This window comes from Cryptotermes secundus, unplaced genomic scaffold, assembly GCF_002891405.2.
Source record: "Cryptotermes secundus unplaced genomic scaffold, Csec_1.0 scaffold49, whole genome shotgun sequence".
Taxonomy (NCBI): domain Eukaryota; kingdom Metazoa; phylum Arthropoda; class Insecta; order Blattodea; family Kalotermitidae; genus Cryptotermes; species Cryptotermes secundus.
In genome coordinates this window covers 2,907,350-2,932,397 of record NW_019744106.1, presented here as the reverse complement: position 1 = coordinate 2,932,397, position 25,048 = coordinate 2,907,350, and the positions used below count along the sequence as shown (strand labels likewise).

The 25,048-nt window shown below is 39.3% G+C and overlaps 1 protein-coding gene across 2 annotated transcripts; it reads right to left on the bottom strand.

Moving 5' to 3' along the window:
- Position 1: 1 nt before the first annotated feature.
- Positions 2–24,995, bottom strand: LOC111874358 (rab5 GDP/GTP exchange factor). Of its 2 annotated transcripts, none has more exons than XM_023869801.2 (11): positions 24,498–24,995; positions 24,102–24,296; positions 19,263–19,390; positions 17,704–17,958; positions 15,368–15,497; positions 15,161–15,258; positions 13,288–13,544; positions 10,542–10,673; positions 5,276–5,518; positions 410–943; positions 2–259 (listed from the first exon to the last, which is right to left on the bottom strand). In XM_023869801.2, the coding sequence occupies exons 2-11, from the start codon at positions 24,281–24,283 to the stop codon at positions 248–250; spliced, it is 1,971 nt and encodes a 656-aa protein (XP_023725569.1). In that variant the 5' UTR covers positions 24,284–24,296; positions 24,498–24,995; the 3' UTR covers positions 2–247. The 2 variants fall into 2 exon arrangements, with proteins under 2 accessions (XP_023725569.1, XP_023725570.1); XM_023869802.2 differs by having other exon boundaries at positions 24,102–24,291.
- Positions 24,996–25,048: the final 53 nt, after the last annotated feature.

Here is a 25,048-nt window from a genome sequence, read left to right as displayed (position 1 = left end):
ATCACTGAATTAGGTATTATATATTACATATGGTTAACTTTAATTACATCATCACTTCGTACATTTGACAATACGTCATGACAGGCTGGTGAGTAACAGATAATGACAATGAGGAGACCTATTACAGCCTGTGTATTTAACAATTCTTTTACTTAAAGCGACATCATATATTATAGGATGGTCTTCATCAAAGGTACTTTCCCACAGTACAGGTGGAGCTCTTGATCTGTTTGTATTCAGCAGCAATTCATGTCTGAAACTATAAAGAATTAAGTACATGAACAATGCTGCTTTAGAATATTGTATCAAATGTCATAAGTCCACTTAAAACCCTGACTAATGTTTCTCCCATTTTATTTACACTATGATCACTCGCTGCTGTATCTACAGTCTTCCCAGCAACACTCACCTGACTGGAAGCTGAATCAACATTCCCACAAGCGTCAGAGTTTAAGGACGGTGTGTCCCCTGTCTCACAGGGGATGCTATGAATCTGCCAACCCTGTGCTGCAAAACCTTGGTATTCTCCTGTACAAAGAGGTTTGATGGGTGAAGGAAGTAGATCTCCTGTTGGTGATTCGGTGTTATCTAGCAATGATGGTGTGAGCTCCTCTGCAGGCTTCACTTCCAGTGAAAGCATAGCACTGCTCTTATGTCCATCTGCTGCAGGAACATCTTCAGCATAGCTATTGTCTGCACTCAAGTCAGAGAGGTCAATGTCATAGTTAATTGATGTAAGTCCCTGAACAAAACTTAAAGCCTGAGCCCCAAATATGTCATCAGGAGTGGTAAGCTCATCGAGACTATGGCTAAAAACTAATGGTGAAGACAGTGACAAGTAGTCATGTGGAAGAGCAGCAGCTGTGATGTTTGGTTGTGAATCCTCTGCAGATTCAGTTTTCTTTACACTGTCGGGCTCCAAACCAATCTGTGGTGCCACAATCTGAAATACAGAATATATACTGTAAATACAGTGATGAGAATATGTTTGAAGGTCAACTGGGTACAAAATGCAATAAACGCCATTTCAGATCTTTCAATATCATCTGTTTTGAGGTGGTACACTACAGTACTGCACACTTCTATCAAAGTGATGACTCCAGATCTGGGAACAATACCAGATAGAAGTGCTGGACTTTGACAGAAAGTGTCTGATATACAAATACTATGAATAATGTAAAGTAAAAAATGGCCTGTAACAGGCCATGAAGGCCCATAAGGTTGTAAGAAGTCTAGGGTCCCACATTATCTAGACAATCGGCTCAAAAATGGTGGTAGGGTTGTCAGCCTTACGCGCCGGCCGCGCTTTACTTCCCAGGAAAATTATTTAATTAATTCCTGGTACTCATTTCTGTTAGAGGCTTGAGTCAACCCCAGAGCAATAGTGCGGCTGGAATGATTAGGTCAATTGAAAAAAATCCAATGACCTCATCGGGACTTGAACCCACGACCTTCCAGCTTGTAGCACAGTGCCTCAACCAACTATGCTACCGCGTGCCCACTATGAATAATGCTGCATCACAAAACAGAATTAGCAGTGAAACTGCAGTATAATGATTATTGCTTATAACAAGGACCTAATTATAATAACAAAACTACTGGAGCAGTCACTTTCTTAGTGCTTAAAGTTACTCATATAAAAAACCGTCACATAAAATGAGGGCTTTTTTAGTGCACTTTCATCATAATCAGAAATTTGTAACTAGCTACCACCATTTACCCTCAGTTTCTTGCACTAAATGAACTTGCAGTTTGCTTCTTAATTTTCTTATGGCTAGCAGCTGTAAAGGTGTTCTTAAACCACCCTCTGCCCTGCTCTTGATTAGGAGTAGTTCACATTCCAGATTATGGTAGCAGCTCACCCCTTCCAAGTTTCAACCAGTGAGAAATATATATAACATTACAGCTCTGAACTTCCTCATCAGTCCAGTAGCTTGTATCACTGTGTGCTGTGTCACTTGGCTTGCTTACAGAGGCACCATGCAATATCCTCCCTTCTTGCCACCCAAGATTCCTCTTCTCCTGCGCTTCCACTGACTTCAGATGAAGTCATAGAATACAACTGAACAAGTGCAGGTGCAATATTTCACCCCTTATCAAACTCAGTTTGATTTCTGGTGTCACCTGTCATGGCTTTCCCATTCACAAAACATTACACATTATTGTAACTTCAAATGTCACAATTATAAATACAATGTGAAAACTTACCTCAACAGTATTCCTTTGTTTCATGAGTACACATTGGTGAAATTACTTTCATATTCTTTGTTTGTGACTGTGTGATGGACATAATGAGATAAATCATGTGCTAGTACCATAATGTCATGTGCGCAGGAACTACCCTATCCACGTAATTTACAGAGTAATTTTCAATGTTAGTGTGATAACTTACTTAAAATTAATTTAATTAGCTTACAAAACTAAAGAGTAGTGGGCTCATGTACAGTTTACATGCCACTATCATAACATGCATTTTATGGGCCCCACACACAGTCCGTCTTAGCGTCTGTTTTGCCTGTGGAGTTCTGAGATGTCAGGTAAGACAGTCCGTGTGTGGTAGAATTTTCGTCCCTGTACCGTCTTAGGCTTGGCTTCAAGTAAATCTGTCAGTGACTGATTTTTCTGTGCATGTATAAGCATGTTTGCGAGCAAGTTGGAGCATGTGTGGGGCCTACAGTTTTAGCATAATTTTTTTAAACTAATCGTTCCAACTGTGCATTTCGATATGTCAGACTTGAGAATCGTATCCCAAGCATTTTTTAGCGAATTCATTCAGCTGTATTGTAGTAATCCGTCATTGTGGAACAGCAAAAGTAAAGAGTACTCTGATAAAAAAAAATGTTGCCTATGAACAGTTATGAGTCAAGTTATCGGAAATTGATGCCAAAGCAACAAAGGAAGCAGTGGTAAAGAAATAAATTCACTATGCAGTTGTTTTTGGAAAGAACTCAATAAAGTCAAGGATTCTCAGAAGTCTGGCAATTTTGTGCCAAGAACATCCCAGACAGAGTGTTAGCAATTTGGATTGCATTGCATTATCATTCTTTCTGATATGTGGCACTACCAAATGAAGGTGTAAATAAATCTCATTGTCCATCCTTAAATAACTGTACCAATCACCCAGTTCTAGAGTTAAATCTTTCAGTAAATTTATATGCAAGAGGTTATTTTGTTTAAGTAACCAAACCTTTGCCCATTTTAACCTAGTCCTTTTCTTTTTAGTTTCTGATCTCAAAGCTCATGTTAGAGCGGTGTAAATTAAATGTTCCTCCAACATGTTGCTCTGTGCACAATCCATGAAAACTGAGAGCAAAGACATAACAAAATGGAATGTCTGTGCCCTCTTCAGCGTTCTGTCTTACCTGACAGCTTAGAACTGCACAGGCAAAATGGACGCTAAGATGGACCATCTGTGGGGCCCATTACATTTATGCAGTCAGGTATAATGTCTGTTTCACAATCATTTCTTACATATGTAACATATAAAAGTTGTGTGTATTCCAATTGTGGCATTAAAAACAACCCCTAATGTAACGCATAGTTATACCACCATAAAACAACTCAACAAGTTTGTCTTCTGATCACTGATTCCGTCCATGACGTGAAGAAGTTGCAAGTATTGCAACTGTAGCAGTTAGGGCAACCCACAGCATAATGCATGTATGTCAAGTTTTAATGAGATTTTAAACTGCATCCTGTGTAGGCCTGTTACTCCAGTTTGAAACAAATCAACTAGTTTATTCTTACACACAGTGACTTGCGAGTGTGCAGCAAAGACTTTCACTTGTAAAGCATGGCATCTAATTAGCAGTCGGTTGCCGGTACAGGAGGTTATGTATGTTTATGAAAATCTTTAACTGTTTGGTTCAGATAGTACTAATGAGAGTGAAAATGTTGCGTTATTATTATCGTTATCATACCTCCATAATAACGATGCCATAGAAGAAGAAATACTGCTGCACAACCACATTTTCATTCAAATCTTAGTACCATACCATATTACACATAATAGCACATTATGGGACAGGCTTGCCCTAAAGTGTTTCAACCATTTCTGGATATTATTGGTAGTCATATTTTTTTACGTTCCATATGTCCTGCATTTACCTGCATACAAATATAAGCTGCACTGACAAATTTGTATGGTCTTAAAATAGGGGGAAATGAACTTACAGCATTATGTACAATATTAAAAACACTAAGGGTATGTAAGTTTTATGCCACTCTGTGTAGTTACAGACATTACGTAGAACATGCCCATTTAATTTCTTTGGATTATAAAAAGACTCCAGTGACATAAAAAAAATCAGGTATGACAGTTCCAGCATGACTCCATTGGCTGGTAACAATGGTCTGAAAAATATGGTGATAAAATAATTTAATTACTTACAGTTAATACTGCAGGAAGTAGGGTGCAGCCACCCAGGATAGAAATTTGGAGACAACAGAATAAAACTGTTATTTAACCTCAAATCTGGATCCCCAACCATACATTCCACAAAGAAATACAACTAAAATTAAGCACTATTTCCAAAATAGTGTTAACTTCAGGTGGTATGCATCTAACTAAAAATATATGAAAAGCTGAAATTCATGTTCAAACCTTTAATGCCAGATTCTTAGGCAACTGTCATCTATTCAGATATATGTATGACACTGCCTAAAGCAGTCCAATAAAAACAAACACACTCTGTTGTTGAATTTAACTGATCAACAAATGCACATACTCATAGCTTGAAGGGCCAGCAGCACAATGGATTCATAGTTCGTAAATATGAAAATCTAGGGTCTACAGACTATGGACACACCAGCAATAAGACTGTTCTTCACTAATAACATTCACTGTGTGGTGTTTAGTTCAGATGTCTGTGATGACCCCTTTAAGTGCAGTATCAATACAACATTTCTCCATTTTTAATATTGTAAGGTGCAACGCTGAACACAGTAAATTCTAAAAGCAGGAAATCATATGCTACAGAGAAGTAACAAGTAAGTACTGCATTCTGTCTGACCATATTTTATAGACTAACTAAAAACAAACAAAAAAAAAACTCCATGATTTTAGTCTGCTTGCGAACTACACCGACCAAGCGACCACTGCTTGTCGGCAAAGTTTAGTGCCAGATTTACTAAAACTGCCATAGAAAATTATTTCCAGGCCCTCTTTCTGTCTGTTTCCATAAAAACTGAAGAAACCCATTAATCTGGAGCATTACAGTTCCTGACCTATAACCCTATACCACAAAATCTGTGGAGAACATGAGCAGTGCTATACCTGTGGAACAATTGGGGGAGGCAGTGACTCACAGGTTGGATTTTCTGAATCAATATCTGTTGGTGTTTTCCTTGGCTGGATGGTCAGAGGTGTACGTGCCAGCACTGCAGCAACTTCATCTGCAATGTCAATCTTAAACTTCTGCATTTCTTCCTTCAATGCTAAAGCACCCTCCCCAAAGCGTGTGTATCGATTATGCAAATCATCCAGTGTTGCTAACTGCTCATACATGAGATGCATCCCCTGTAACATAAAGGTTAGTATGGACACCAATGAAGTAGAACTCAGCCACTGCTTCAAAACTTGCATACCCCAGGTGCGATTCAAGTAGTATTTATGTCAAAATGATGGATACTCTTTTCAAATATATGATTATATTACACAAAGGTAAAAACAACAGGTCAAATAAAGAACTTTCAAATCATGGCTGATATCTTGAATCGCTCCCCCTTATCTCCCTCTCGCAGTACACTGACCACTAATCGTACTAGCCTCTACTAGCACATCAGAAGATAGAATTCGGGAGGAGCAGCCATTGTCTCTGGCTCTGTTGTTGCGTTCACAAGCTCCCCAGGGTGTTCATGGGGTATCCAAGCATTTATGGAGGAGATAATATATATGCATGCTTTCAAAACAAGCAATAACAATACTTAATAGCCAACACAACAAGGAAATNCAGATTTTCCAAGTTTTGTGAGGAATTTGATGTTAGCACGTTGTTCTGCATTAGCACTCAGCATTATTCCGACGGAGCTCAGAAACACGATCCGCTTCTAACAATGGTCGCGGCCAGACTAACCGATGCACGTGAATGAAACTTTGTGTGACGGTAGAGGGAAGTCCAAGGGTCAATGCCCTACCCTCCTCTTCGTCAATGACGTGGCCGGAAATGAGTCATAAAAGTAATCCGGGTTCTTTATTGCCACACCTTGTATATGCATGCTTTCAAAACAAGCAATAACAATACTTAATAGCCAACACAACAAGGAAATTGACACCCAATATACAGAAATAAATAAAACAAGGCATAAACGCAAAAGGGCGAGGCACCACAACCAAAAGTAGCGATTGCCCAAGTAACCACGTTTTATGGACAGTCATAGCAAGCAGAAACCCAAAACTGCCTCACTTGCCCCAGCCTCATTAGGCCATCGAACAGGTTACACCAACATTTGGCAAAAACAAAAACAACAACAACAACAACAATAATAATAATAATAATACAAAAAAACAGTCGCAACTGCACTGTAATCAAGCATATTCCATTGCGACCTTGGGCAGCCTTACCCTTACCAGCCAGACTGAAGACTCCCTAGGTGGTTCAAATATGACCGGGACTGATTTTTCTGTAAACAAGCCGCACTGCGCAGCAGCTGTGCGACCTTGAGAGAGTGAAGCCACAACCTCCACCCTCCCTCCTGTTAGGGTTAGAACCTGTTCAGTCCTGTCTGGAAGTTGCTAGAATGATGAGTGAACAGAAGGTACCGCGGAGTGTGGAATAACGCATTGTGATGATCAAATTCCTCATTGGAGAAAACGTCCCGTCCGCTGAAATTCACCACAGGCTCCAACAACAGTATGGGAAAGAGTGTCTCTCACGGACCTGCATGTTTGAGTAGTGTAAGTGCTTCAGAGAGGGCAGAGAGTGCATGGAGAATGAACTGCATGATCGTCGCCGCAAACATCCGTCACCAAGCCAAACATTGATCGTGCAGACGCACTTATTCGTGAGAATAGGCGCATCACTATCAAGGAACCTGGAGCAATGCTGTCCATCAGTGTTGGTAGTGTAGATGACATCATGAAATACCACCTGCACTATCACAAGGTGAATGCATGGTGGGTACCACGCACTTTGACGGACGTGAACAAAATGGTGCGCATGCAAGTTGCCAGTCGTCTCCTACAGCAGTTTCAAGATGAAGGTGATGCATTTTTGAAGTCTATAGTGACCACCGATGAAACGTGGGTGCACTACTTCATTCCTGAGTCCCAGCAATCATCACACTAGTGGCGGCATACCAGTTCTCCCAAACCCAAGAGAGCGCGGAGGAGCCGTTCAGCAGGAAAAGTGATGGCAACATTCTTCTGGGACTGGCAGGGGGTTATCCATGTAGACTTTCTGACAGATGCCAGAACAGTCAATGCAGCTTATTACTCAGACCTCCTGGCAACAGATGTGAAGGAAAAGATCCGATCCAAGCGGAATAGAGGTGGAAAGTGGGTAGCCTTCCTTCAAGACAATGCACGCCCACATACGGCCAAAACAATGAAAACCCTCCGGAAATTGAAATGGAACCTTCTGACACATCCACTGTACAGTCCCGATTTTGCACCAAGTGATTTCTACCTGTTCGGAAGGCTCAAATCAGACTTGCAAGGCATGCAGTTTGTGGACGAAGCCGTCATCCAGAATGTTCGGGAATGGATACGCCACCAACCACAAAACTTTTTTGAAAAGGGCATCAGGATGCTTCCAGAACGTTGGAAAAAATGTGTTGACTCCGGAGGGGAGTACGTTGAAGACTGACATGTACAAGTAAGTGTTTGGCAATTTTGGTTTAAAAAAAATCAGTCCCGGTCATATTTGAACCACCTTGTAATTTAGAATTACAAAGTCCGAAACAGAATTTCCATTCAAAGTCCTCCGGCTGCCAGTAAGCAACCATTCGCGAGTAGGTCTACCTTCAGACTGCTTACACACCTACTCCCTTCTGAAACAATCGTGGAGAGGGAAGGAAGGTCACATGGTCAAGATAGAAATAACGGTAAAGACGTCAGCAAAATGACGGTGGGGATGGGGGTTATGGAATGGCAGGATGCCAGGATGCAACAAGTCAGCTGAGTACAGCACGGATCAAGATGTTTGCATTATCTCCTGTACAATTATGTCAAAAATGCAAAAATGCATGATTTGTTTCTGAAATACATGTATACGTAATATTAGGCATTTGCAAGAATGACTATCATATCCAATAAGAATTCTGAAGAATTTCAAGAAATCAAATAAGTACAAGAATTTCCTCTAGCAGACCAATTTTTTTTTTCAGTTTACTCATTTATACATAACATTAGCCACTTTTCAAGTTTACTACTGTATGTACCCAAATGGAAGATGATTTTAGCGTAAGATGACGTTGCACAAGGACAGAAGTCTGAACTAATTCCATACTCTTACTATTAACAAACTTCATGGAGCTCAGCCCTTCTTGAGATGCAGCTACTCAAGAACCTGGCAACATTTTATGGAACCCAGAGTTTCAGTACCATGTTCACAAGAGCCCTCCACTGGTCCTGAGCCAGATCAGTCCAGTCTATACTACCTCGTCCTGTCTCTCTAAGATCACTTTCAATATTATTCACTCACCTACGTCTTAGTCTTCCTAGTAGTCTCTTTCCTTCTGGATTTCCCACCAATCTCCTATATGCATTCCTCTTAAACCCCATTCATGCTACATTCCCTGCCCATCTCATCCTCCTTGGTGGAATCATTCTAATTAAACTTGGCAAAATGCATAAGTTATGAAGCTGCTCCTCTTACTATTAACATGTGAAAGAAAATAGATGTTAGAAAACATATACATGAAATTTACTGAATTAGTTGCCTTCTTGAAGTCACCAGTTTTTATTCAACTTCACCAGTCAGTCTTGCTGTTCTCGCCATTCCTATGATCTGTCTCACCTTCAGTATCTTCACAATTCCTGTGTTGTGTCTCACATTCACTGCTCACTGCAAACATTCTCAACGTCCCACTAAGCTTACATTTTACGAATTTCATCAGACATACAGTATTTCTGGAGAGATCTCTTCCCACTGTCTCAACCCACTGGCACAGAAGTTACACACCGGACATTTATACTGTTCCAGTGGTGTCAAAAAATGGTCCCATGCCAAGAGCCATTCAGAATACAATAGATTTAAAGGCTTATTCACTAGAATATTTAGTTATGAATCCATTCCACCAGGTATGACCACAAGGTCAGGAATTATAGTATGGATCACAGATGTGACATACAGTGTCAAATGACCTCTAAAAGCAACCAGCATAAGCATTTCTTGTTTTTTTCAACAATATTCTTGGTCCCAGTTCCAGACAACTTGCAACCAGTCCCCATCAATTCATCTAGTCATCCACCTCTTATGGTAGTCAGATCCCTGATCATCAGTCCCATAAGCACCTATGCGTTACAAACACTTTTTCACTTCAATATTACATATGGTTGTGATCATATGCTGTCTCCCAACAATGCAAAATATTAGTCACTTGCCTCTTCTCTTTTCCTGGTTTAGTGCGCCCACTTGGTCTACTACTGAGGTTACCAGACAAAGTGGTCTAGCAGTAGTGCTGTAGTCTTGTGTTCAGGATGTGCTTGGTTCAAATCCTGGCCAGAATCCAAGATATCCAGAGTGAAGTTTCTTGTTATTTCTCCCTGTCTCACCAGCCAAATGCTGGGATAGTATCCTGATTAGATCATGATTGCTTCCATCCAAATCCTTTCCAACTAATCACTTATTATTCATGTTATCATCTAATGGAGGGTGGACAATATTAAAATGGATCTTAGAGAGATAGGATGGGATTGTATGGATTGGGCTGATCTGGTTCAAGATAGGGACCAGTGGAGGGCTCTTGTGAACACAGTAATTCAACCTTTGGGTTCCATAAAATGCTGGGAAATTCTTGAGTAGCTCCAGATTTGACTTCTCCTCTAGAAGGGCTCAGCTCCATAAGTAAGTAAGTAATGTAGATTGGATTGAGCTAACCCAGGATCAGGCATAATAATCGGCTTTTATGTAGCCTGTGCTGAACTTTCACTTTCATCATCTAATGGTATACAATCTCATTAGTGACAACATCGTTAAACACGTAAAGTTGTCCCTGTGCTTAACTAATTAAGCACCATGCCATGAATGCATATGTATAGGTATATTTATTCTTGACCACAGCACTAGTTGGAGGTTAGTGGTCAGCTTCATGCCCTGGTCAATTTACCCTAGATGAAGAAGCCTCCAGTGTCTACTGAATAAGAAATTGCGTGAGCCCCAGAACCAGTCTGGACAATATGGAGAGGAGAAAAATCTTGCCCCTACTGGTACTTGCACTCCAACCCCTCGGCTGTCTAGCCCATAGCCAATTGCTATACCGACTGCTATCCTGGCTCACAACATTAACTAAACTACTACACAATAATTTAAAAAAAAATGCTTATATTATATAGTCTAGATACTCACAGCATCAAAAAATACATACATTGTATAACATACCTCACACATCATTAAAGCTGATTCCCAAGTACTGGTGGGAATCACTTCCCCTGACATGTACTGTTCAAACTCTTCAACCGGCATGTTGAGTGATTCTGCTGTCAAGTTTTCTATGAATGAAACTGCACAACACTGCACACAACAGAATAAGAACATGTGAGACTTTACCCGAAACTGACTATGTGAAGTCCCTTTGGGCAAACAAGAGGACAGGAAAGGGCCACTTCAAGGAATTACATACAGTTCCCAAATGTATGATTTGCTATTCTGTATACCCCACTTATCTTCATATGCAGATGCATTAACAATGTTAACATAGTTAACGTACAGGGTGAAAAATGATTACATCTCATAAACTAATCTAAACTCCGTGGCTTTTAGTCCGCAAGCGAACTATACTGACTGAGTAACCGCCGCATGTCAGCGAACTTAGTGCCAACTTTTGTGGATAGAGGGTGTTGCATGGTCAGCATAATGGATTCTTAAGGCCATTAATCTCCGTTTTCTAGACCGGAGCCGCTATTTTTCCATTCAAGTACCTCCTCAATTATCCTCACAAGGCTGAGTGGACCCCATCCCAGACCCACTACTTCTCAGAAAATCTGGTAGCGCCGGTAATCGAACCCGGGACCTCTGGATCTGTAGCCAGGGACTCTGTTGACTAGACCACAGAGGTGGCCATTTCTTCTCATATTTCATTAGATATTCCCATCAAAAGTGGTTACAAACAGAAGTCATAGCTCTTAATGAGACCTGTCTTCTGGAATAGTAGTCTGGTAGACGTTCAATGACATTCCTCCTAGACATCAGCAACAATCTACCAGACTACACAGTAAGACAGTATTCTTCATAGTTACTGCCATGACAACCTCAAATCTGATACATTTTACATAATTTTGTATTCAAAGAAATTTATGCAGCTCAATTTGGATCTGACATAAAGTGGAAGCTGCAATTGATCAGTGGATATAAAAATCAAATTTCCCTGCTGAAAAGATTTAGTGTAGAATCCAAATACAAAATTTCATCAGAGTTTAAAAACAGAAATTTGGGATGGGCAGAAAAACATAACCTCCCAACTATATACTCATTTTATGCAATTTATACAGAGACTCCAAAACAAGTTACCACAGCAGCAAAGTAGGTTCCTTTATTTAAAGTAAGTGTTCTGTGTACTTGTGTGACCAGCAGGAGGAAACCTGGCATGATGAAAGACAATGTGGATATCCATTATTACAAATTCTTCAATGCACAGTGAAATTTTAACATGGTCTTACCACTTAAGTGTGATGGTCTTCAGGAATGTGACATCATGCAGTCTAGTACGCAGATACCATTTCAAAGGAATATACTCGAGGCACACTACCAGACTGCATGGCATTACATCTCAGAGAAGAGACCTACAATCTTAACATTCATTGCCATGAGAGCCTAAAATCTTACTTACAACGCTACTTATGCCCCGCCAAAGGAAAAAAAAAAAAGAAAAAAAACCTGATCTTAACAGAAGTGCATATTTCTTTAAAATTCCCACATAAAATTGCAATGGGTTATGTGGTAGCTTAGCTGGTTGAGGCAATATGCTACAATCTAGGTCGTGGCTTCGATTCCCAATGAGGTCACTGGATTATTTATTCAATTGACCTAATCACTACAGCCCTGGGGTTGACTCAGCCCATAACTCGAAGGAGTACCAGAAATTTTCTTGGGGATAAAGGACAGCCAGTGCATAAGGCTCACAACCTCACTGCCACATGTCAGTCGATTGTCTAGAAAATGAGTGAGCCTCAACGTCTCACAACCCTGTTGACCTCCATGGCCTGTTACAGGAATAGCTTTACACAAAATTTCAACACCTGCCATTAAAAACATTCATGAATATTACCACAGCCTCCACAGTAATATAAGAGAGAGTAGAGAACTGATATTTATAAAGGTAAAGCAAGTGTCTCCAACAACATGATGTGCATATAGTGTATCATAAAAATCCCCCGTTTTAAAGTTATTAAGTGAGCACAAACACGATACCATAAGCTGCAATAAGGAAAATAATTCAATAAGGTAAGTTACTCCTGTCTTTAAGCAACACATCACACACATACTGGGGGTATGGAGGAAAGTTACACACCCAACAGCAAATGGAGATGAGTTCAGCTTCATGATCCAGCCAATTTTTACCCCAGATAAAAAGACCACTGGACTCAGCTGACAGGAAACAAAGAGGTACCTTTATCCATTTTAAATGCAGTAATAAAGAGGTGATTTCTAAAGCCATTGGCTGGAACTGAACCCTAACCAACCAGTCTACAACCATATTGTCACTTCTTCACAGATAACTGTAAAGGTATACTAGGATAATAAGAGGTTAAGTGTGTGCGTGTATTTATTTATTTATTTATGTGACACATACCCAGAACAACAAAAATGCGGTTTAGTTTGCTTCTATTTTTATTTGTGGGGTGGGGTGAGACTGAGTCTACTTGGTACATACACTATTATGCCAGTGGGCTTACAGTACGAGCCCTGGATGATGTCAATGATTTTGAGTGTGGAGCAACTGACAGAATGAACTGCATGGAAAACTTAAGAAATCAGAATTCCTGCCCCGGTACCATGTTATCCACCACAAATCCCCACAGTCTGCCCTGGGACCGCATTCAGGCTGCTGGCAACTAACTACCATGTTATGGCATGGCCTAGTTAGCTTACTAAACCAGTCTCTTAATACAAGTATATATGATCTCACCAGATTAGTGAAATAGTAGCCTCCCTCGCCTGACATAAGACGGCTTGCATTGCAGAAACGAGTAATATAGTTGATATTACTTTTAAGTCTAGCTGGGTTAGCTTTCAATACAATGAAGATAAGAGCTGGCAGAAATTCATCAGCAGAAGCCGGTCCGCCCACAGACTGTTGCAGTAGCAGGAAAATGTTTCTACAGCACCGCACAATACAGCTCAACTTATCCTGTGGAGCCTTCGCTGAGTCCATACCTATTATATCTGGAAGAAAATTATGCAACAGTACCACCCACATGCTATGTACGTGACCTGACAATAAAGTTCATGAACTCAACACGGTAAAACTGCTACACACTTCATTGCTGAATATCACTATGGTTGCCTTCAAAGTACCCCCCTTGGGAAGCTATGCACCGATGCCAATGCCTAGTCCACCCTTCAAAACAATTTTGGAACTGGTTTTATGGAATGGCCTTCAGAGCTGCTGTGTATTACTCCTGATGTCATCAATCTCATCAAAATACCTTCCTCTCAATACCTCCTTTATCTTAGGGAAAAGAAAAAAGTTATTGAAGGCTAGATCTGGTGAATAGGGTGGGTATTCCAGCACAGCTATTTGTTTCCTACCTAAAAACTCTCTCACACAGTGCTCTTTGGTGAGCTCCTTTGGGACCATTTTTGCACACACCTTCCTCATGTCAAGATCTTAGTTAAGATTTTCCTAACTGTTTCTCTGTCGATGTTTGCTTGCTCTGCTATGGTTCTGACAGTCAGCTGACAATTTTCATGCACAATGTGGCTAATTTTGCAACGTTTTCTTCAGTTCTACTCGTTGTCGGCCGTCTTAATGTCTCTTTGTCAGTGACACTTTCTCTTCTCTCAGACAAACATATTACCCAATTGTAAACTGCTGTTTCACACACGGCATTATCTCCGTAAACTTGCACGAATATCTCTCTGATTTCACTTCCACTCTTGCCAAGTTTAACAAGCTCTGGCATTCTTGTAATAGCACAACAAAACACATTCAGACAATAATAGATGCCATTCAGGAAGAGAGTGCCATAGATCAACAAAAACACAGCTGTGAAACACTGATATGCCAACATCAAACCATACTGTCTACTGCTGCCAAGATGAGCACATGGTGGTGAGTTCACGAACTTTATTATCAGACCACATATGCACGTAAAGGCAGGATGAAGATATAGTTATCCCTGTGCCAGATGAAGGATGAAGAAGGTAAACAGCATCACCCTGACACACTGTAACCTCAAGAAAGTGTGGGAAAGACTGAATTGCCAGAGCTTGTAACCCACTGCAATTAATCAACTTTGGTTCTGACTGAAAACTAGATAACACAAGAACATGGTTTAAATTTGAAGGGGATGATTTGGAGGTCCACTGAGATGTCAACCTTCCTGCCATCGGTCACTGTATGGGATAAAACTGTCACTGATAATTCTGAGCATTTGGCAGTTAGTACATTTGAAATATCTTTAGTTCTGTTTCCTGAAGCACAGAAGTTCAATGCAAGCCTCTTTCACCTTCACCTCCCACAAGCAACAGTATCCTCAGAAAAAGTAGCAGTTGCTACCAAAGGATGCATATTAAAGCTTAAAATATGAGAATTGAATATAAGAGGCAGGGAGGAAAGGTCCATGCACATGCAAATATATTATATCTTGCATCCTCTCTCTGTATGTTCATCCTACCATATTCTCCACAACAATGTAAGATTTATAGAAAAGCAGGCATATTCTTACCCTGAACTGTTTAAATTCTGAATTTGTAGATTAAGGTTATGGGCTAAAAGCTTTGGGTTCAGAATTGAAGGACACATACAGTTCTTACCAGGCAAGAAATAAACGGCGTACCTGCAATTGCTGTATATACCAAGTCACAGACTTCTGACTGTGTCTCATTAATGCTACAGTCTAAATGCTGTGCATTCACCCAATTCAACTGTCGAATCCTATAAAAGGAATGGGAAATGATAAATTAAAAATATAACTCTAAACTGATGACTGTTCCTAAATTTAAGAATTAAAGCATGGTTGTTTCATGGATAGGTACAAACTTACCTATTTTGTAAAGACAGATCTTTGTCTTCATCTGTTGTTGAGGGGGGACAGAACAGAATTCTATACAGACCAGTCATCACATATTTCTCAACAAAGTCTAGCAGCATTTCCTTTTTCTCCTGACTTAAGTCTGGAAAATAAATAAATATACCGTATGAATGAAAATGCAACCATGGTTTAATGTTCGTAGACACACTTTCAGGTTCATATTACCTGCAATGCAAGATACCCTACATACTGGATACAAGAAAAATGTTACCTTTAAATGTGAAATAAGATGTAGTGAAGGTATCATTTGCTGCGTTACTGCAACACTTCATTGTAGAGTGTACTCACATCGGCAGACCAATTGACTTAAAACCCTATGCTTTGCCAATACTCTGCTGCATTATGCCACTGCACATTTTACATTCTGATGTGCAAAATGTATCTGAATTTTAACCTAATTAAAATTTTACATAGACAAAACGTAACACTGAAATAGCATAAGAAGTTCACCTACAAAGGAAATGATCTCACACCAATAAATTTAAAACTGCGAGAGGAAGCATGTTTCAAAACCAGAACTAAAGACAGAAGCATTTGCTCATATATTGTAATAGTGCTAAGAATTTAAATATATTTTTGAAAGTTTACTTTTGCTACGTAGCACAAATCACGTTATTTCACAATGCTGCTACATCACCACACCCATTCAGGCAAAAAAAGAAAAGAAAAAAATCCTTCCCTGTTAGGCCTATACAATGTTTACCACGCTCACTTCCACTTACTTTATCCCCAAAACTTTTCTCGCTTGTAAATGATGATAAGGTTCATTTCTGTGTTTATAGGACCCTACCACTGGACCACATTCAAACTCAGATGAATCCTCTCCACACCCTAAATAAGGTCAATTCTCCTGTCTGTAGAGTACTATCATCTGGGATGTTACCCCATCTAGTCTGGTATATGTTTATTAATATTTCAGAGGAAAGCATTACCTCAATCTTCAAGGTCAAAGAGTAAGCCAAATACTAGTGCTCTGCTTGCCACCTGCTTCTTGCTGATTACTTGCTTAGCTTATTCTTCAAGCCATGAAGATAGACACTGCACATTTGTCTGAAACATCTACCAGACTACACAGCATAACATCCCAGAAGACTTTGGTCTTCACAGTCACTTCCATGAAAACCTCAAACCTCACACACTCTTCCATTCTACACACTCAGTCCGGTAAGTGGTGTTTTCTTTTCGGGGTTAGACTAAAATTTGACATGAAACCCTCGCCTCTTCAATGAATGGTACATATCCTGCCCATCTCATCTTCTTTGATATGATCACCCTAACAATATTTCGTTCTGAGTACATATTATAAGACTCCTTGTTATAGATAAAACAATGGTATAAAAGTATTAATTGCACAATGTATTTAAAATTCTGGCTATATATATTGTGCTTAGGCATATGCAACCTTTCTCAGAGATGTAACAATGTGCTGGAGGGGGAGGGGGTCTTTGTACTATTTCATGCTTGTTATCGTGCAGTTCTTATATAGTAACTTATTGTGTAAAATTTGACTGTGATTTCTTGCTGCTTCTCACTGCTTTCCTGGATTAGCATGGAAGCATGGATGTTTCTGAAGTGCAGGTCACAATGTTGCTCCTTGTTGATATTTATGTGGTTGCATAAGTTACGTTTACATTAAACAGGTAAGACATATACCAACATCTATTGCCTTTATTGAAGATATCCGCACACTGTTTGTTGTGTTGACGGTTGTAATGTTAGAAATTAAATACTATATACACACACAAGGATGCAATTTATCAAGTGACATGACAGCCAAAACAGACAGCTTGCTAAGCAACAGCAACCAAAACATGTTTCTGCAGCAACGCGTCACCATGCAACAATATAGGAACTGTCAGAGAGTCAACATATAAAGAGAGGGGAGCTGTGGAAAATGGTGTTTCCTATGCAGTCCATGTCGAGGATATATAAGGAAGAAAACTGGACATGCCAGTAAGAAAACAGGTCAAAAATTTTAGCCAGGGGTTAGCTGTGAGCAAGAATGTGAGAATGGAGGAAGAGGAATACCTAACGTTGGGATCCACTACCCAGCAATGCCTGGTGAAGTCATAGAAGCCTTAGTGTTTGGAATAAGTGTTCAGTAAATCCAATTACCTATCAAACCCTGTGTCTAGTCACTAACAAGTGATAATAGTTCAGACTTGCTTCTCTTTGCTAATTACAGTAATTTCTGGTTTGTAGTCTCCTTATTACATCTTATAATTAATGAACAGGAACAAAATCAGAAATACACCACACATATATTAATCAATAATTCACAACTTTACCAGTATAAATAATGCTGGCTTCCATTCGCTTTGCAAAGACCTGATATAAATTTTGTACCACTTCAGATAATTCGTCTATAGTACCAATATCTGCATTTTTTAAGACATTAACATTAAATGAATTGATGGATTTGAGGACATCACGTTCAACAGACTGGCTGACAGATGAAAATAAATCTTGGTAATCTTGTTTCAACTTTTCCAATTCAGGAGTTGCACTGTAGAGTTCTTGAAACTGCTCAGATCGGATTAAATCTGAAATTTTAAAATTTTAACAAAATTATGCTGTTTAAAAGTCACAATTTTTTATGCATCTAAAAAGAAGACACAATTTTCAGATTAGTATTTATTTATAATTATATATGAGTAACTATTTCCACCTGCTGGTTAGATGTAAGCGGTACTGTATCCTATATCAATTCTAAATTGAAACCATTTATTGTGAGAATGGATTATCTGCCGGACACTGCTTCAGTGGTTCAATGCTTTCTCTCCCAACTCAGGAGAGTTTCTAATCACCGAAGTAAAGTCATGTACACACTTCCTTGAGAAGAAATTTTCTAGAAAGGGGAGAACCTTGCCACAGTTGATACTACGTAGTCTGGTATAAGAATATCAACATTTCAGGGGTGTCTGTTGCCCCTATCTTTAGGGCACTCTTTTATCCTCAAGACAGAGGTAGCAAATTCCACTGGGATGCTGGTACCTTTCTACCAGACAACACAGTGTCACATCCCAGAATGCAGTAATCCTCATATTCACCTCCACAAACATCTCTGATCTCATTGGTCACATTTACTTGCACAGTTCTTCTCTCCCACACATTTGTTTCCACAGAATTTTCCTTAAAAGAATAAAAAAAAAAGCTATGAAAGACCTCAGTGAGGACAGCTCTTCCTGACACAGGACTTAATTAGGTACTTTCCAGATGCAAGTCAGACATGCCATCACTGAGCTTTCTGATACATGTACATATATTATAACTAATTTTAGTGCAGCAGAGATGGTCCAAATTTGAAAAAGAAAAACATGCTCTTCACAGAGAACAGAATGTGCTTTGCTTTTCAGCTGTACACATTTCTGTCACTACTGCCATAAAATGTAACAGTAGAAGACATGAAGAGAAGTAATGTTCTTCAAAGAATATTCTATTCTATGGAGTGTGTACTGGGGGCACACGGTAGCGTAGTTGGTTGAGGGGCTATGCTACAAGCCAAAAGGTCGTGGGTTCAAGTCCCAATGAGGTCACTGGATTTTTTCAATTGACCTAATTCTTCCAGCCACACTGTGGCCCTGGAGTTGACTCAGCCTCTAACAGAAATGAGTACCAGGAATTAATTAAATAATTTTCCTGGGGAGTAAAGCGAGGCCAGTGCGTAAGACTGACAACCTTACCACCATCTTTGAACCGATTGTCTAGATAATGTGGGGACCCTCAACGCCTCACAACCCTATGGGCCTTCATGGCCTCTTACAGGGATACCTTTACTTGCTTTATGGAGTGTGTACTGCAAATCACTATAAAAATTGCAAAAGTGTGACTTCACAAAACTAAGTACCTTTTGAATTTGAAGATTTTCTAAATACAGACAATTTCAGTAGTTTTGTCTTCTTCTCAGCTTGCTGCCGCTTTTTCTCTTCAAATTTGGAAAACCCAACAGCAGACTTTGTGTGTTTATCTCCATCACTATAAACATAACATATCAGAGTTATTATTAACTGTTATTAAAAAAAGACTTAGAACAGACACAACAGTTTTTATTCAAAGAATACGTGCAAAAAGAATCCCCCTTATAGCTGTTAACCCCTTAAGTCTTCTGGTGGTAAGCTAAACAAATGACAGTACAAATATGACCTCTGACCACAAAGTTAAAACTGATCTTTTTCAATATATTGTAGGTCAGCATTTCACGAGCCATGGATCATTAAGCATGGTTTTAACCCTTAAATGGTATGCAGAATAACCTGTTGGCAAATGACAATGCTGTTGACGTGTGTAACTAAATGTAAGAAAGACTTGATTCTTACATTTTAGCACTTGGGAATCACTCACTGGTGGCTGGAAGCACATCTGTTAACTGTTTGTCACAAGGTTCATAAGGCAGTGGAAGGGAAGGAGCAGCTTATGAACCCAGGCTGGTGTGGTGGCAAACAAGTCACTAACCACCTGAGCTATGGTACGGCCTTTACATATGCAGAGAGTATAGGATTTGTCAGCAATAGGCAGCAGTTATCCACTCTGTTATCAGCTCCATTAGCCATTTGTTCTCAGTTACAATTAGTGAGCGGCACATTCCGTCATGGTGTGGTATACTTTAGAGTAGCACGTATTTTTGTATGACAGCTACATGAAATATGGATCTGCTAGAAAGTGTCGGAGAAAATTTTAATGTAAATTTCATGATGAAAGAGTTCCCAGCATACAAACAATTCATAATTTGCTGAATATACTTGGAACAATGGGACTCTTAATGGATAAGAAACAAAAACATAAGCATTGAGTGCTTACTGAGGGGAAGGTAGATGATATAGGGGCCAGACTTGAACATACACCTAGAAAAATCACTGAAATGTCTAGTTCAAGAGACTGGGGTGTCAAAGCCTAGTGCAAGAACTGCAACACAACCGCTGAAGCAATCCAGTGACAGTTGGTGTTTGGTGTGCTGTAAGTGCAAGAAAGATTGTTGTGTCTGTGTTTTTAATGAAACAGTTAATTGCGAAAAATATCTACATGTAGAAAGGACAGCATTTTCAACACCTCCCATGATCTATGAATTGTAACTTCTTCACTCCAAACATTACTGGCCGTCAGGCATGCCGATTCATCAGCAAAATTTGCACACATCTCGCAGCAAGCAGTGCACCAGTTGTTGTGAAGCACAGATCCATGAACTCATCAAGTTACTACAAATATTCCCTGTACTTTGTTAATTAGAACTAACACTGAATTCAGATGGTATTCCTGCATTCCATAAACAAAATAATGAATAACTTTTTAAAAGCTATTTCAACAAATTCCACATTAATGCACACATTAGGTAAATCTTTGTCTGGTTGCCTATAGTAATGGCTATAAAACAGGCAAACATGCAATTAAAATGCATGAAGCCAATGGCTACTAAAGATCTATACCCCAAAATTCATGTGACAACAAATCAATGCGTCAACATACCAAGTACATTTCAACTTATGGTTGCCATACCAAAAAGGATGAGATCCACTTCTAAAGGTCATATACCGATTTCACGTACACATTAGGATTGAACATTACACTTTGATTTAAGCTGAATAAAAGTGCTATTGGGCATATATGTTACTGCAAGCAAGGGCTGTAAAATTTGACTGCCTGGTCATTGGCAATTAATTGCCCAGCTCAAATCTGGAAGTTGTGGAAATCTCACCTGTGGCAAAGAGAAATGTTAGCCACATCCAAAGAATTAGATCAACATTATTAGCTGGCCATACCAATCTGTTCTTACATTCACTGTTCCCCCCAGTACATTATGCCTTGCCTGTGACTATTTAGGACAAATAATACAACAGAAACAAATTAATCTTCATACTGATTGGAGTTGAAAGTGACAGCAAGGCATCAAAGTGTCTATTTGGTTACTAGATTCTCAAACCATCTTCAAGTCTCACTGCAAGCATATGATGATGTCACATTCATACATATTATAGTAGAGTCAATTTAAGAGATTGAGACAGTTTGAGAATAGTGCCAGTTCAGGTGAGCTGTCTGCCTTATATGCTGCTCAAAGTGCTGACTGGGTCTGGCAACATTTACAAGAAAATCATAACATCACTGTCAGATGCTGATAAATAAGTCTAATATAAGCAAACACTCTATCATGAAATTTTGACTTGAGGTCTTTCCAAAAGGAAAGCAAATGCAAACGTGGAATGCAGAAGCTAACACAAGGGCAGAAACGGCCTGTTTGAAACTGCAAGCAAATGAAGACACAGTGAATTCCTCAACTTTTACAAAAAAAGAAACTGTGTCTGCAATGTGAAGCTCAAACAAAATGGCACAATGCAGAGTGAAAGAGAAAAAAAAAAAAAGAAATTCATACCCACCCATCTAAAACAAAGGCAATATAGATTCTGTATTTCAATTGTATGGCTCTCAAGGAATTTGTTCCTCATGGACATGGTGTTAACAAACACAATTTTTTTTTATTATTATTATTATTTCTTGCAATTTACAATCTACTCTACAAGGGAACATTAAGTAACTATGTTGTAAGAAATCACTTGTGCGGAGTGATCATCCAGTGATGATTCTCCTATGTAAGTATACTATGCATTATGTCGTTGAGTATGGCTACCCATCTTCAACACTGTGTTCTTTTAAGTCTGAGGGCCATTGTCATTTTAGTCTTTGTCTGATGTTTAATGGGTTGCTTAGTTCAGTTACGCAGCTGTTTTCGTGTCCTATTAGTCGGTTGTGGTATATGATAGAATATCTTTTGATTTCTTTGTGACGAATGGGATTTGAAGATCATTGTGTAATGTGAACAATATTATATTTAAGCATCCTGTTGCACTCCATACGATAAATGGAGCACACATAGCACGTGAGCACACATAGTAAAGAATAGCAGCAGCACGCACACAGAAAGACTACACCAGATAACACCTATACAGTGTGGAAACAAGAACTAGCCGCTGCAGCACTTCAAACACAGGGCGAATAACCCTAACAATTTTAAAATTTTGAAATTTGGACAAGAATTTAAAGGTTTAAAATTAGAACTAAAGATTTTATTATGGTGCTATTACAATAAACTCAAAATTAACGTGTGTGAAGTAATCTACGGGTGGACAGCTATCAACGAAGTAGAGGTTGATAATGACAGGGAGAGTGTTGTAGATGTTAAATTTTGAACTGGGTGCAGTGTGACAGCGACGTGAGTGTTATACACCTGATGATGGCCGTCTGAGGCCGAAACATGTAGTGTAGGGAGCAAGATCAAAGACACAAAATATACTGTTTGCACTTGAGACGGAGTTTATATCATTTATCGTGTAATGTGAAGTTCGAGACATACCATGGGGCATTGGTTATGGAGCGCAGTACATTTGATTGGAGTCTTTGAATTATTTTGGTGTTCAAAGGCTTAGCACACCCCCACAGTTGAGCTCCGTATGTCCAAATCGGTTTCGATACGCGTTTGTAAATTAGAGTCTTGTTTTCTAGGCTGAGTTTGGATTTTTGTCCTAAGAGCCATGACATTTGTGATACTTTTAGGTTTAGATGTTGGCGTTTTGTCTTGATGTGCTTCTGCCAAGTTAGCTTCTGGTCTAGGTATAGGCCGAGGTATTTTACTTCTGTCTGTATTGGGATTTGTAAATTATTGATTGTAACTGGTGGACAGTGTGTGCGCTTTGTAACACAAAAAATAGACAGAATTGCTTGGATTTGGGATTTTTTCCATCGTACAGTATTCCAGAATATAGAAAACACATTGTCCAGGTCCAGTTTAAAAAAACGTCGCGTTTTCTATTCTTTAGAATACACAGCAATGGAAAAAAACCCCCAAACCCAGTAATTCTGTGTATTATACACCATTGTCAGAACCCTTTAGAATCTAGCAACACAAATACATGTTCCATAGTATTTACATTAGAACATTCCTTGCTGTCATCCTGAACTGGCATCAGTAAAGTGGTTTCTCCAGCACAATGTGAGGCTGCACATTGTTTATATAAGATTTCTGCTAAAAAAATCAAGTAACTAGACTGACACATGCATATTTCCCAAGTCTCTTTCCATGTAACTTCTGTTCATTCAAAAATATAAAGAAGCACTGAAATGCCACCTTACTCTAAAAATGAAACCACTGTAACAGGCTAATAGCTCAATTGTAGTGTTCCAGAAAACGACTTCTGACACTACTTCAATGATCTTCAGAAACACTACGAATAATGTAGCAATGCAGGGAAGAATATTGTGAAGACAGGGTACAGCAATAATGAACAAGTATATTGTATTGGCTTGTATACCATCATTCCTGTAACTTTATGGACATAGGTTGCAACCAAGCTGTAACACTGATGTGCAGAGCATTCAGTGACTACGCTTAAGTAATGATTTACTCTGTACAGCTCTTGCACCAGTTGAGTCTTACATGTGCAACATCTCTACTAAACCGAAATATGGCAACAAAGCTTTCCAGAACACTGCCAATGGTTTTATTACCACAAAACAATTACATTTTCCTTTCCAGGTAATGGGGATAATGACCTTAAGGGCAACTGTTCTAAGACACTTCGCAACCGTCCGCAATTCATACCCAGCAGCAAACTTAACACGACAATTTTATTATTACACTGGGTATACTTCATCTGTACAGCTGTCCAGTTTTTTGAAAGAATATTTGTATTCTTTAGCTCACCGTTCTCCATGATGAAGTCCAGAATGCCCACCAGTTTTCTTCAGTCTTTCACGTTGAAGATGTTCATGATGACACTTTGAACACAATCCTTCCCACTCTTCATTCCCATAATAGCCACAGCCGTTTTTACATTTTAGATCCGCCTCGTTGATTCTAAGGCTGGGATTTTTTTTTGAATACATGTTTCTGTCTATACTAAAAGCAACGTTAATTGTTTATTTAATCACTCATAATACAACATGCACGCATGATCATTTAGGTCTAAACACTTAATCCATGTCAGCAATCACTGAACCTGCATATTGAAACCATTGCTGACAGTACAGCCGGTACAGCCCATAACCTATCCACATCCTTAAATACCCTTTTCACTGTAAAAGATTACACATATATTACCTTGAACATGTGAAGGTTATTAATAGCCGGTATACGACATATATAACCTACGGCAGATGCGTCGATTTAATTAATATTAATAATAAGAATCATAAGCTGACATCTGGCTCATTCTGGCGTAACGGTACAGAAATGTAGCTACTTTTAACTCCGTCGCTATTGTCGCTATGCTGACCGAAGCTGTCATACAACTGCGTAATGTAGTTGGGTGAACAAAAAGTGATCGGACCATGGACGGTGATGATCGTGATGATGGAATATACAGCAATATACGTTGTCAGATATATTCAATAGGTTGTTTGGCTCATGTCATTACTTAAAATCCATTCTGTCCTTTCAAGTTTCCTTATGCATGCATATAGTCTATAAACCCATTCAAACCATGCAGATGGCAAAGCAAACACCACCAACAATTTATTTCGACGAACAGTGAATATCGAAATATATTTTTCACATGTCTACTTTTACAGGATTTTCCGAAACCAGTGCTTCAGAACCTGCTATTGGCCTCCTTCATGGATCCCACCAGGATCTTTTCCGACGGGAAGCTG

What these genes read in the sequence shown, in the direction of transcription:
- LOC111874358 (XM_023869801.2), bottom strand. Translation starts at nt 24,283, where the DNA reads ATGTATTCAAAAAAAAATCCCAGCCTTAGAATCAACGAGGCGGATCTA. An exon ending in GGTATATACAGCAATTGCAG is followed by an intron (nt 13,545 to 15,160) that starts GTACGCCGTTTA and finishes ATTTTCTTCCAG; the next exon opens with ATATAATAGGTATGGACTCA. An exon ending in GCTACTATTTCACTAATCTG is followed by an intron (nt 10,674 to 13,287) that starts GTGAGATCATAT and finishes TGTTGTGTGCAG; the next exon opens with TGTTGTGCAGTTTCATTCAT.